General features: G+C 39.2%; 1 protein-coding gene across 1 annotated transcript in view; it reads right to left on the bottom strand.

Moving 5' to 3' along the window:
• Positions 1–12,263, bottom strand: part of LOC145452736 (uncharacterized) — a 53,181-nt gene extending 40,918 nt beyond the window's left edge. The window contains exons 1-4 of the mRNA XM_080330892.1: positions 11,987–12,263; positions 11,592–11,759; positions 3,295–3,465; positions 2,871–3,038 (exon numbers count right to left, since the gene is read on the bottom strand). Coding sequence (XP_080187018.1) covers positions 2,871–3,038; positions 3,295–3,465; positions 11,592–11,759; positions 11,987–12,124 — 645 coding nt within the window. The 5' untranslated portion in view covers positions 12,125–12,263. The remainder of the gene's footprint in view (positions 1–2,870; positions 3,039–3,294; positions 3,466–11,591; positions 11,760–11,986) is intronic.
• Between the last annotated feature and the right edge of the window lie 435 nt (positions 12,264–12,698).

Raw genomic sequence — 12,698 nt, 5'->3', positions numbered from 1 at the left:
TACCAGACAGGGGTGATTACATCATGAATGTAATCGATTGCGATTACGATTACTTCCGAATGACGCGATTACGATTACGATTACGATTACAGCAAAATCAGGAAATAGTCGATTACGATTACGATTACATTGGAAAAGTAATCACGATTACTCACGATTACATTTGTTTTACATCTTATAAGCTATGCTGGAAGACAATATATGGATTGCGCTGAAAAGGCCTAATGAGATAACAAACTCCCTTTGAAAAAGATGCCTCATTTGCTTGTTACGTCATAATGTAACTATTGCCCATTTTTCTGGAGGTCACGTTATCGCGCCCATCGACGTGCATTCTTGCCAGGGCCATAACTGCCGCACCCCAAATTTCCCAATAGGGTGGAGAGCGAGCTCGAAGGGGACTCAAAAAGTATTTCGTAAACCAAAATAGTTATAGAGTATTTTCGAGAGATCTAATTAACTTGAAAATCCTCTCTAGATCAGTGATTCCCAACCAGAGCTCCCAGCTCGCCTACTCGCAGCTCCCATTGACGTTGGAAAATCCAACAAAAATAATAAAAAATCAATCTATAACAAACAAAAAAATTGATATTAAAAATTACACTTGCTTGGCTTGGAAACTGGAGTTTATAATTAAGGGTGGAGACCAATTCCTTTGCTGTCGAGTAACGATTCTCTATACTCAGCAACGATTTCGATACTGAAATCTCGTCAGAAAGTATGCTCACACTCAAATGCGTTTGGATGGGCACTCAGATTTAAGTTTGCTCAACATCGGACCTAATTAAGAGCAAGTGGTGTTACAACACGTTTTACAACGCTACCTGACCATCAAACCAATGGATCTTTGTCTTGATTGTTAAGTTCAACGGCCGCATTGACGGAATGAATGCTTTTTTGCCCATGATGAAATTGTTTTCAAGTCCTATTGTAGTTAATGTAGCCACTGACCCTAGTAATTTACAACTTGAGTTGCTAGACATGCAGTCATGATATAAGGCATGACAATTTGTTTGTGCGTCTCACGAAAGTTATTCTTTTTGCTGCTACGTTTGAGCCAATACAATATCTTTTGATTATATAACAAATCGGAGGTCACGATTAACAACATACACTAAAGTAATTATAACAAGATAATATGAATTATGAATTACGTGTCCCCAGCTCTACTGGTAGGTAATTGTGTGGCGAGATAGCGCAGTGGTATAATCCATGGCTGCAACACCAATGGTTCCTACCAAAGTGTTGGAGGTTGATCTAGGCTCTTCCTCGCCGCCTCATTCGCGTAAGCGGTGTCTTACAAAAAGCCTAGAAGTGGGCCGTGCTACAAGTTGGCAGATACGGAATCAAAAATGTAGAAAATCGGCCTGGTGTATAGGACCGTTGTATAGTCGACAAACACCATGATTACCTCAAACAAACAAACAAACAAACAAACAAACTCTACAGGTAGATCTGACCATCGGGGGCTGAGAGAGGATTAAAAACTAAGAGTAATATAATGCAATTACTAATATTAGTGACGAAATTCAATCTTCAACTTGAGATTGCCACCCTATGGGGCCAAAGACCAACGTTTGGACTGGGGGACGAATTGCTGTTTTGGTCCCGAATCCAGCTACATCCCACGCTAACATGATGTATAAGCACATGGCCATGGCGGTAGATCCCAATGTTGAGTAAATAATTGTGAAATAACGATTGGCGCCCGTTTCAAGTAGAGTCATATGAGAAAAAGAAGAAGCGAACATAAAATTCTGCCTTCAACTTAATCAACTTAATACTACAAGCGGCAGTTACGAGAAACGGCAAAAACGACTAGGTTATGATATATATCATCAGCTGTTGATTTTACTGCTTCGTTGTGGAAACCCCAATGTTTTATTTGACGAGTACAAAATATCAAATCTTTGTCCGGTGTCCGTACGTACTAGCCCTACTGCTCGCCAAGCAGCAACGGTCAAACTGCGTTTAACTAAGCATAACCAAACATCAACACAGAAGCTAGGCTACTATTTTAAACTAGGCAGAGCGGAGACAAATTATACTGCTACAGGGTAGTAGCGTGTGGAACGTGTTGATAACCTCATATAAAGCACGGCAGGTGTTCTTACAATCACACTAGTGTACGACGTATACGTACATCGAACATCTATTTACTGTGGATACTTCTTACGCAATGACGCGCAAAGCTATAACTGCGGCTTCTGACGTAATAACGACCAGTGGCGTTTGAAAATCAGACGCTTGTGCTATCACGAAACTTGTATAATATCTCTTCCTTGTTAACAAATGTTCCGTTTATGTCATAGTCCTTGTACAAATAAAAAGTAATCGTTCTTTCGCAGAGAAATCGATTAGATATGGGAAGTAGTCGATTACGATTACGATTACTTCGGATTTTTTTCGAATGTAATTGATTGCGATTACGATTACTTGAAAATGCTGTAATCGTCGTAATCGATTACGATTACTAATCGCGATTACCCCATGTCTGGTCTTTACCATGTCATTATGTATAGTGCTATATCGTCTGATTAGTATTGCTGCGCGGTTTGTTTGTTTGTTTTTGGGGTATTCATGGTGTTTGTCGACTATACCATGGTCATTTACACAGACCGATATTCTTCTTATTTTTCGTAACTGCCGACTTATAGCACGGCCCACCTCTTGGATTTTTGTAAGACACCGCTGACGCGGATGAGGTGGCGAGGAGGAGAAATTGCTGCGCGGTCTGACGCTATAGGTTATCGAAATCTAACGCAAAGGTCACGGACTCCACCGGTAGCTTGCGATCACGCTAGTGAGTGATTATGAGGGTCATTGATATATTTATGAACAATGCACACGACAGCGACAAATGAACTTACAGATATATCATTCACTTTACATCCAGTGCAGAATTCTGAGATTTTCTGTCTAGTCAAATTGCAGTTTCCGAGCTGTATCTCTCTGCATCCAATGGACTTCAGAGTAATTGCGAATTCGTGATAATCGTCGGCCTGCATCTTGGCATCGCTTATCTGAAGACTCGGGAGCTATAACAAAAGAGTAATTGATCAACACCGATTGCAATATAAATACAGGGTAGTTTTAAATTAAAGCCGATTTGCGTCCTCGTTAATTTGAAATAGTGAAATAATAATTGTCCATATAGATTGCGATATGATTTCGTATACGATTGCGTTTGTGATGCAGTAGACTTATTTCTACTACGACGCCGTCTGTTGTCATGATTTCGACATAAGATCTATTTCAATAACACAAATACTATGAACAAATTCTTTTACTTACTAATATTTGATGATTTTTCTTGCCAGTTGACGCGAAACTATTTAACTTCTGTTTCGTGAAGTCGCAATTTCCGAAAAATACGGTTGAACATCCTGTGATGCCGATAATAGTTGCGACTTCACAAAAGACATCTGGTGCTATCTTTTCATCCCATATCGATAGTTTCCTGAGCTGAATGGTAATACAAGCTATCAGATGCAATAAGCAAAACCATATGATTGATCTTTGCAATGCCTTAAACCAGGGGTGGGCAATTATTTTCCTCCGCGGGCCAAATGAGAAAAATAAATACGTTGGCGGGCCGAGTGAAAAATTTACGCTATGTTCTCCAGCGTATTTTAATTTTATTTCTAAATTAAATTCTTAATAAATGCTGCTCAGTGAATGAGTTGATATTAGGTATTGAGAAAGTGACGGTTAATTGTAAAAATATCTATTTGCTGTCATGATACGGAACAATGTCAAACATGATGTATTTTTGCTCTCCTGAAACCCCTATCCACGTTCTTCTATTAGGACTTTAAAACAGTGGTTCTCAAACTTTTTTAGGCACGCCTCCCTTTATGATAGTGAACAATTTCACGTCCCCTTATCACGATATCACAAAATAATAAAAACTGCAACCGGAATGAAAGTAATCCCATCGGATAGTATGATAGCATGGGAGATTACGGCTGTTAATGAGAGAATTGTTACATAGATAAATTAGGACAATACACAATGGAACAAGTACAAGGTGGGGATTTTTCAATAAACTTCGGCTTCGCGACACCCTTCTGGTGCTTTCACGTCTCCCAGTTTGAGAACCACTGCACTGAAATCTATATGCAATAGTACAAAGCTTATTTTCATGGTCGCTGCCTTCCGAGCACTGTGCAGCTTAAATAGCCTTATGTTGAGCGAAGTTGGCAGTTTGAACTTCGCCCTCCCATGACCGAGTGTTTCGTGTTTTTGTCATAAAACCGACTTTAATTAAAATTCTTAATCTCGGCGACATGTTCGGTAAAAACTGAAAGGACGGGTTTACCCCTGACTTCAGTGTAGTGTATTTAATGTTCCAAATTCTAAACCTAAACCTTCTTTGAATTTCATTTTTCGGCTTTCTTTTATGGGCCTGCCTGTTAATACTTTATGGGTGATAAATATGATGACTCACATAGTAATCGCAAGCACTGATTGACTTGTTTTACGAATTAGGAGTTTGGAAACATATCACGTAACAGACTGAAACTCATACCGTATAATGCGCCATTTGACAATGGCAACTAGGAAGGTTTGAACTAAACTATATGGTAAGAGTGATTTCTTATGTCTTCAATTGCTACTCATACTTTGCCACATTGACTTAATTGTGAATCTGAATTACGCACGCATGCCAGGTACGTATATAGGCAGCGTTATAGTGGCATATTAATGCACATTGCACAGGCTTCAAAGTAAACGAATTTCCTGTTCATTTGATACAGCCAGTTTTAGTCATTCAAAAAGCAAGCGTTATGATTTGAATTCCAAGCAACCTTTCGCGGGCCACACAAAATAGCTTCGCGGGCCGCACTTTGCCCAGGCCTGCCTTAAACCCACCTCATTATTGGCATAATATTCGCTGATTTCATGAAAAATATGGACTTTCAATCCATAAAAAAATTCTTCCACGCATTTATACGTTTTTTAGTTCATTGATCTTCGTCCTATCGAGTGATTGCCCAATTTGACTAGAGAAATGTCAAACCACTCGATATCTGAAGGTAGTTCGAATCGAATCAAGTCGAATCGATTTTCGTAGTAACGTAGAGTCCAGTTGAGTTCGATCACAAGTCAAGTCACAAAGTCGTCTTAAATTTTCAAAGTACAAGACATGATGCAAGTCATTGCATTTTGCAAGATAATTTTAATGTGAGAAATCTGAAACATGAAATTCGGACTATACACAGAGCAGCAACTATGAATTGGAGGTAAATCAGTTGATCTCAGCTTTGCGCCCTTCCTCAGATGCTTTCACGGCCGCAAGTTTGAGAACAACTGATTTACATAATTGTGGCATAGTTATACAGTGTTTGAGAAACACATTTTTCAAAGTGCATTTGTTTAAAACTTGGTTTAAACATGTTTTGAAGTAGACTTTTGAAACGCCGTTTTTTTAAATGCAAACCTAGTCAAGCCCAGGTAATCGTTGTATTTGGTATGCGGAAACTCTTTTCTCGCTTGTGACATGATTGATATTTGAAATGCCCTACATCAGTCTCGTCAAACTCGACTTGCGCCGCGGACCGTATTCAAACTTTCAGATCGCTCACGGGCTTCTCTTCATTGTGTCGCTCGATGTCATTGAAGCCCAGAGAAAGACCCGATCAAGAACGGGAACAATGATTCGAACGAAAAAGAGCAAGGACGAACTTCCAAAGTGACAGACATGAAAAGATCAATATCGAACAATTGTTACATCACACATTAGGTCAAAGTGGATTCCTGATTGTCAAACTGCAACAGGTCATTTCGGCTTCCTCATATCTGTTCATTACATCGCTTTGCGTATTCTATATAGGGTTACCATATGTCTTCCTTTAGACGGATTTGTCCTCCTTATTCAGAAACTCGTTGGCGGGTAAATCTCCTCCTTTTGGGCAATTCGTCTTCCTTTATAGGTTTGACATACTAGCCACAGGACCGGCACAACTAAAAACGCCATAAACGATACGAAATGTGTAATAGATGTTCGAGCGGATCTTTATAGAGAGTCGGAAGAGAAAAATGACCTCGTCCGTTGATCTAACATTTGCGATTTGTAAAAGTGTTCTTCATTTCGGATCCCAAATATGCTAACCCTTTTTATATCGCATTGTACATTGTGTCTGTCTAGATCAGATGAATATATAATCTGATGAAGATTATTACTATATTCTTTATTTACAGTAATATTGGCAATAAACACATAATCCGGAGAGAAAGCTGTTGCTACGGAAAATGACGAGATGTTGTTTGCTATTGCAATATCAGTTTTCAATTTCTTCGGATTTTATAGTTCAGGAAATTCACTCGATCATTTATATCCAAGGTTGAGTTCATTCTGATGATTTGACTTTTAATCTCCAATTTTAATTCTATGCTTATGTCATCATCGGTAGCATTTTCATTTTTTTTTCGGAAATATTGGCTGTGTTAATGGACGCCACGTTGTTTCAAAGTTAATTACGGCCAAGATATGGGCGAAAGAATATGAAAATTTTACGCAAAGTGCATTTTCTCAAAATGTCTACAATGGGCATAAACTACTTTGACTCCACCGTGACGCACCGTACAATCACTAACCTACAAAATTATAACGTAGAGCTATTGTTTATGTGATGTCATTGATGTGTAATCTGTCTCAAGAACGTTGCGTTATATATTCGTTGCATAGATCTTCTTTTGACGGATCTGACCTCATTCACGTATATTACTATGACGTACACGCAACAGCCTGTCTTGCATACACAAAGACAACGACAGGTTTTTCTGACACCGTTCCAATGAAATGAAATCTTTACACAGCCAGATATAATGCGAATGTATGAATACATTTCATAACACGCGCAGTCCCGCATCTATATTCAATGCAATTCGGGAGTATAATAATGTCATTGCATTTCCTTTCAAGTTTTCGTGTGAAGCACGAAGTCTTGTCGGATGTTTCTTGGACATGTGTTAACACCTTAAGATAAAACTGGGCAATTTGTCTGCACTCATTTTTATTCGAGTGTAATGAATATATACCGATAATCGACACGATAGAATTCAAGCCTGCGTCAATTGTTAATGATATATTATATAGTAATAAAATTTATAAACGATTTTCAGTCCGATTCAAATCACACAAGAGACTCATTAATAAAGGTATTGAACAGCTGATGTAACAGAAGGTTCTGTAGCTCATAGTTTCATGCGTATATATTATTCTATTCAATTGTAACTTGCTATCGAAACATGTCTAGGTTTACATTGAAAACAAATATCATTTAAAACAAACACGTTTAAAACATAGCACTTGTTCAAAACATGTTTTTTTCATTGTTTTTATTTTAGTTTTTATTGCCATGACACCACGAATCTTTCGTTGTGACGTGAAGGTGGTTAATATTTACATCTAAAAGGCAAATATGGCTTGTTTGCGAAAATGGCTTCCGATCCATGTCATAGACGAACATTTAATATCTTTAACCTGGACTTCATCGTTATGCAGCATTTATACTGGCGGAGGTCATCATCATCAGAACATCAGTAAATCTATCTGGTGCAAATCAGCCAATGATGTATACCAATGGTTATGTAATGAAGGCTGTGAACCAAACGTGTCAGCAACTATTTAAAATTGTTATCATAAGATGGTCATGATCATATGATGGTGTTAATGCAGGTAGTTTTGCACGTATGTTGAATCGACTATTCAGATTGAAGCTTTGTCAATTAATTTTCAATTCCTGCCGTTTGGGGCCACAAATGGATACCACACATTTTGTGACTTTCATTTGATATGAAAGGCCAGACTGAAGGTTATACAAATATGAATTCACAGCAATGCCAAAACTGGCATAACTGGAATGTGAAAAACTTCAAAAATAAGCAGTTTTGGTATTTCCTGCCTATGCCAAAATAATCATGTCTGGTTATGACTGTTGGGAGAATTCTCGAATAAGAAATTCGAACTATCCCCAAAACAAAAATTACGAGCTGGAGATGAATCACATCAACACGAAAAAGTTTTCAATTGGATATTTTGTCTAAAATAATTCATGTGCAATGGTAGCACATCATATACCATGTACATATTTTAGCGACCTTGGTGTCGCGGAAAATGCGAAAAATGCGAAATTGCGAAATATGGTGTGGTTTAAATGACCATAGTTGTCGACATAACATCATGAGTACCCCAATCAAACAAATCAACACCTTAGTGAGCATAAGCATTAGGGTTGTCCAAAATTTGGGAAATCTAAAAAATGATGGGTATCAATGTCTCATTCTATAGATTATTGATAAAAAACAATAATGAGCTTGGAATAAGCTCACAGGAAAGTCGTTAAGATTTGTCGCAAAGCGTTTGAAGGTAGCTACCGACGAGTGGGCGTGCCAGCGACCATAAAACGGCAACAAGACTAGTAATCACGAAATCGCGGCTCTCGATTGGCTAATCGGCTATGCTTCAATGATCACGATGGTGGTGGCTTGCTGATTAGTTGTTAAAGGAGTTTGCTAACGGCGATGATTCTGTAAGCGCATTGTAGGTTGGTTGGCAGATAATAATTTCAGAATAGGCTAATTTAGGACATGTTGAGTTACTAAATACATGATGATGAACAACCAACAGCTGCTTCACATAAACTTTTAAGGCATGACTGGCTTATTGTGAAGGAAACCGACGTAGCCTACACGTCTGTTTTGACCGAGAAAAGCACGGAACACGCGGAGAAATATTGTAAAGGTGCTTATGCAAGTGACAAACGAATTGCTCGTTTCAGAAGGGATGCATCATCATTGAACACAAATATGAAGATTAACAATGACACTACTTTGTTTGATCATATTAGACTCGTGGTGCATAATTGAAGTCTTGAATGCTCTATGGATAAACTGAATCAGCCCTTATGTTGGGGACGTACTAGACTCTTACAGTAAAATCAATTCACTCGTAAGTGCTGTCAAAGTCGTCAATGATGCCGCAGAAAGAGGTGTAAAGGTAAGCAGACACTACGCAGGTATGACCAGCAAAAAGACAGTTTGCTGGTATATCTTAGCATGTCCTGAATGAATTTTGAATCATTACCAGCTGCAACACTACAAATGCTGGAATCAAACCAGACATGGACATAAAACGAGCTAAAAATACATTGAAGCAGTGCGATAGGTACACTTCTTCGGGGTTCCAATATATAAGCTATCTGTTCGGCCCATATAACAGCTTCTGAGCAGATAAGATTTGTTGCGGCATCCATCTCACATATGGTGTGCTGCACCAGTTTGCAATATCTAATATACTTTACCTACGCCCTGAAAAGTAGGAGCACTAACGTAATTGCCACCATATCTGACTAGGTATTTCTCGGATATATATTCAGTTCTAAAAGTGCACAATCATTCGCCGTTTCACCTCTGTCATGCCTGCAAAAGCTATACGAGCAAACTGTCTTTTTATTGGTCATACCGGCATAGCCTGTGCTTACCTTTACACATCTTTCGGCGGCATCATTGCCAACCTTGACAGCACTTACGAGTGAATTCGTTTAGCTGTAAGAATCTAATAAGTCCCCAGCATAAACGGCTGATTCAGCCAATCCTTGCAGGGGTCACCAACCTTTTTGCAACCAAGGGCTACTTTTTGGTACTGATTGAAGCGACGGGCTACCATTTACTCCCACCGTTTACCCGTGTCAGACACAATTTCCGCTTTGATATTCATAGCATTGGGCAGGTATCGCATAGCGGTAAGACTTCTAAGAGATTCTTTTAAATCAAAACATCTCATTTCAACCAGCTAACACTAAGACTTTTCAATAAATCACGAATTACTCCGCACCGTGTTTATTTAAATTATATAACAACTGTAAGCTCAGATTTTAAAATAAATCTCGTCACACGTTAGACTGGACATCGTGTTATCTGTTTCTAAACCAGTCAGTGGGAGGTCTGGCATTGCATGCTATCAACTAGTGCGCTGTACTCTGGTATGTAACTTACACTGCAACTCTGAGTGAGTGTTCCAGATGTGCATTCGTGAGGCGGGTTCTGTGTTTGTTATTTGATGAATGTCGTGTCCGCAAAGGCTGATTCACAACGATAAGTTGAACCAAATACGCTTGCAACCTCCATAGCTGCTGCGCAAGGCGCATTCACCACTGTACTTTTCTGTGTCAACAAGGCACCAAAAGTTTGCTGCAGCCTTGTGGGCTTTGAGGTGGAGGTGATTTTGCAGTGGTACAATTTCAATCTCTAACTGTTCAGCATCCAGACATGACAGATTTCACTATAGGCTACCTGACAGCAGCATCGATTACAGAAAGTTAGAAACATGGTACTATAAATTGCGTTGAGTGTAAGAGAGACAAGCTGTGTCAAAAGATGCAATACACATTGGGCATACTGCATCTGCTAGTACGTCACCGCCATTGGCTTCCGGATAGTAATGTTGTTTACTACTTTGGCATTGTCCGGGACGTCTAGCTACCATGACGGAACCCCCGCCATTTCAAGAAGACCGTGGATGGCATGCCGTCATATCGCCTGTATGGGCAGTACGCCGTATAGGCCTATTCTACGTCTTCGATATCTTGTTATTCTACTACATGTTGGTATATTACTATAATTGTAATTGGGGATATTTGATATCATCATTTCAAGTATTTATATATATGTATTGTCATTTCTAAGTCACATGTTATAGTGTGATTTAAACAACAATAGCTAAATCACACAATTTACCTCACTGGTGATAATCTGACGAATATTGGCAAATGCTGCTATTCGATCTATTATTAGAACAGGCTCGCGGGCCACTTATATGGTCCTCGCGGGCTACCTGGTGCCCGCGGGCACCAGGTTGGTGACCCCTGCCTTAGAGCATTCAAGACTTCAAATATATATACCACGACAGGAGTCTAATAATATCAAACAAAGTAGTGTCATCGTTAAGCTTTATATTTGTGTTCAATGATGATGCATCCCTTCTGAAACGAGCAATTCGTTCGCCACTTGCATAAGCGCCCTTGTAATATTCCTCCGCGTGTTCTGTGCTTTTCCCGGTCAAAACAGACGTGTAGGCTACGGCGGTTTCCTTCACAATAAGCCAGTCATGCCTTAAAAGTTTATGTGAAGCAGCTGTTGGTTGTTCATCATCATGTATTTAGTAACTCAACATGTCCTAAATTAATCTTAAGTCATTATCTGCCAACCAACCTACAATGCGCTTACAGAATCACCGCCGTTAGCAGACTCCTTTACCAACTAATCAGCAAGCCACCACCTTTGTGATCATTGAAGCATAGCCGATTAGCCAATCGAGAGCCGCGATTTCGTGATTACTAGTCTTGTTGCCGTTTTATGGTCGCTGGCACGCCCACTCGTCGGTAGCTACCTTCAAACGCTTTGCGACAAATCTTAACGACTTTCCTGTGAGCTTATTCCAGGCTCATTATTGTTTTTCATCAATAATCTATAGAATGAGACATTGATACCCATCATTTTTGAGATTTTCCAAATTTTAGACAACCCTAATAAGCATCATAGATATAATTATAAACAATGCACATGCCCGCGACAAATGAACTTACAGCTATATCGTTGTCTTTACATCCAGTGTAGAATTGTGAGAGTTTCTGTCTCGTCAAATTGCAGTTTTCGAAGCGTATGTCTTGGCAACCAACGGCCTTCATAGTATTTGCAACTTCGCGATAAGCGTCGTCTCGTATCTTGACATCCTTTATTCGAAGACTCGAGAGCTATAACATAAGACTTATTCACCAGCACCGAATGCACTATAAATGCAGTAGTTCTAAATTTAAGTCGATTTACTTCCTTGTTTAAAAGTGTGAAATAGTCATTGTCTATATAGATTGAGATATGATTTCGTATACAATTGCGTTTGTGACGCGATAGATTTTTTTCTACTGTGAATATTTCTCTCGTAATGAATTCGACAGATTTATTTTCAAATTCTTCAACTTACTAATATTTGATTCATCTGGCCGGTTGACCCGAAACAGTTTAACTTTTGTTTCGTGAGGTCGCAATCTCCGAAAATTACGTTTGAACATCCCGTGATGCCAATAATAGTCGCGACGTCGCAATAGACATCTGGTGCCATCTTTCCATCGAAGATCGATAGTGTCGTGAGCTGAATGATAATGAAACCTCTTAGGTACGATTACACCATACCACATGAGTTATCTTTAAAATGACTTACACAATAGGGTTACCATATTTTGAGATCCGAGAAAGAGGACACTTTTCAAAAATTCTGAAAGTTCCAGCACGGGAAATGAAAACTGGTGATTCTGCAAACTTTCCGACCGATAGTAGGCTATTAGGGTGACTAAAAAAGGTATCACTTTGGCTCGACTCCCGAATCACCCGCTTTTACTGATAATTTGTAGTGTTGACATATAAAAAGGTCATCACTATGACTCCAATCCCATTTTACTCGATTTCTTACGACACTCTGGCGTTTCAGGAAAAAGAGGACAAATTCCCCCCCCCCCAAAAAAAAAGGACATATAGGCGTCCGCCGAGGACACTTTCAATTTTCGAAAAAAGACGGCAAATTATCGTAAAAGAGGACGTACGGTAACCCCACCTTACACCCACCCAATGATTGTAGTATTATTTTCTGATTTTATAAAAAATATTGACTTTCAATCGGTAAAGAAATTGGGCGGTAC

Source organism: Botryllus schlosseri, chromosome 12, assembly GCF_051294905.1.
Source record: "Botryllus schlosseri isolate E-star chromosome 12, Bs_hap1, whole genome shotgun sequence".
Taxonomy (NCBI): Eukaryota; Metazoa; Chordata; class Ascidiacea; order Stolidobranchia; family Styelidae; genus Botryllus; species Botryllus schlosseri.
This window is presented reverse-complemented; position numbering and strand designations above follow the sequence as displayed.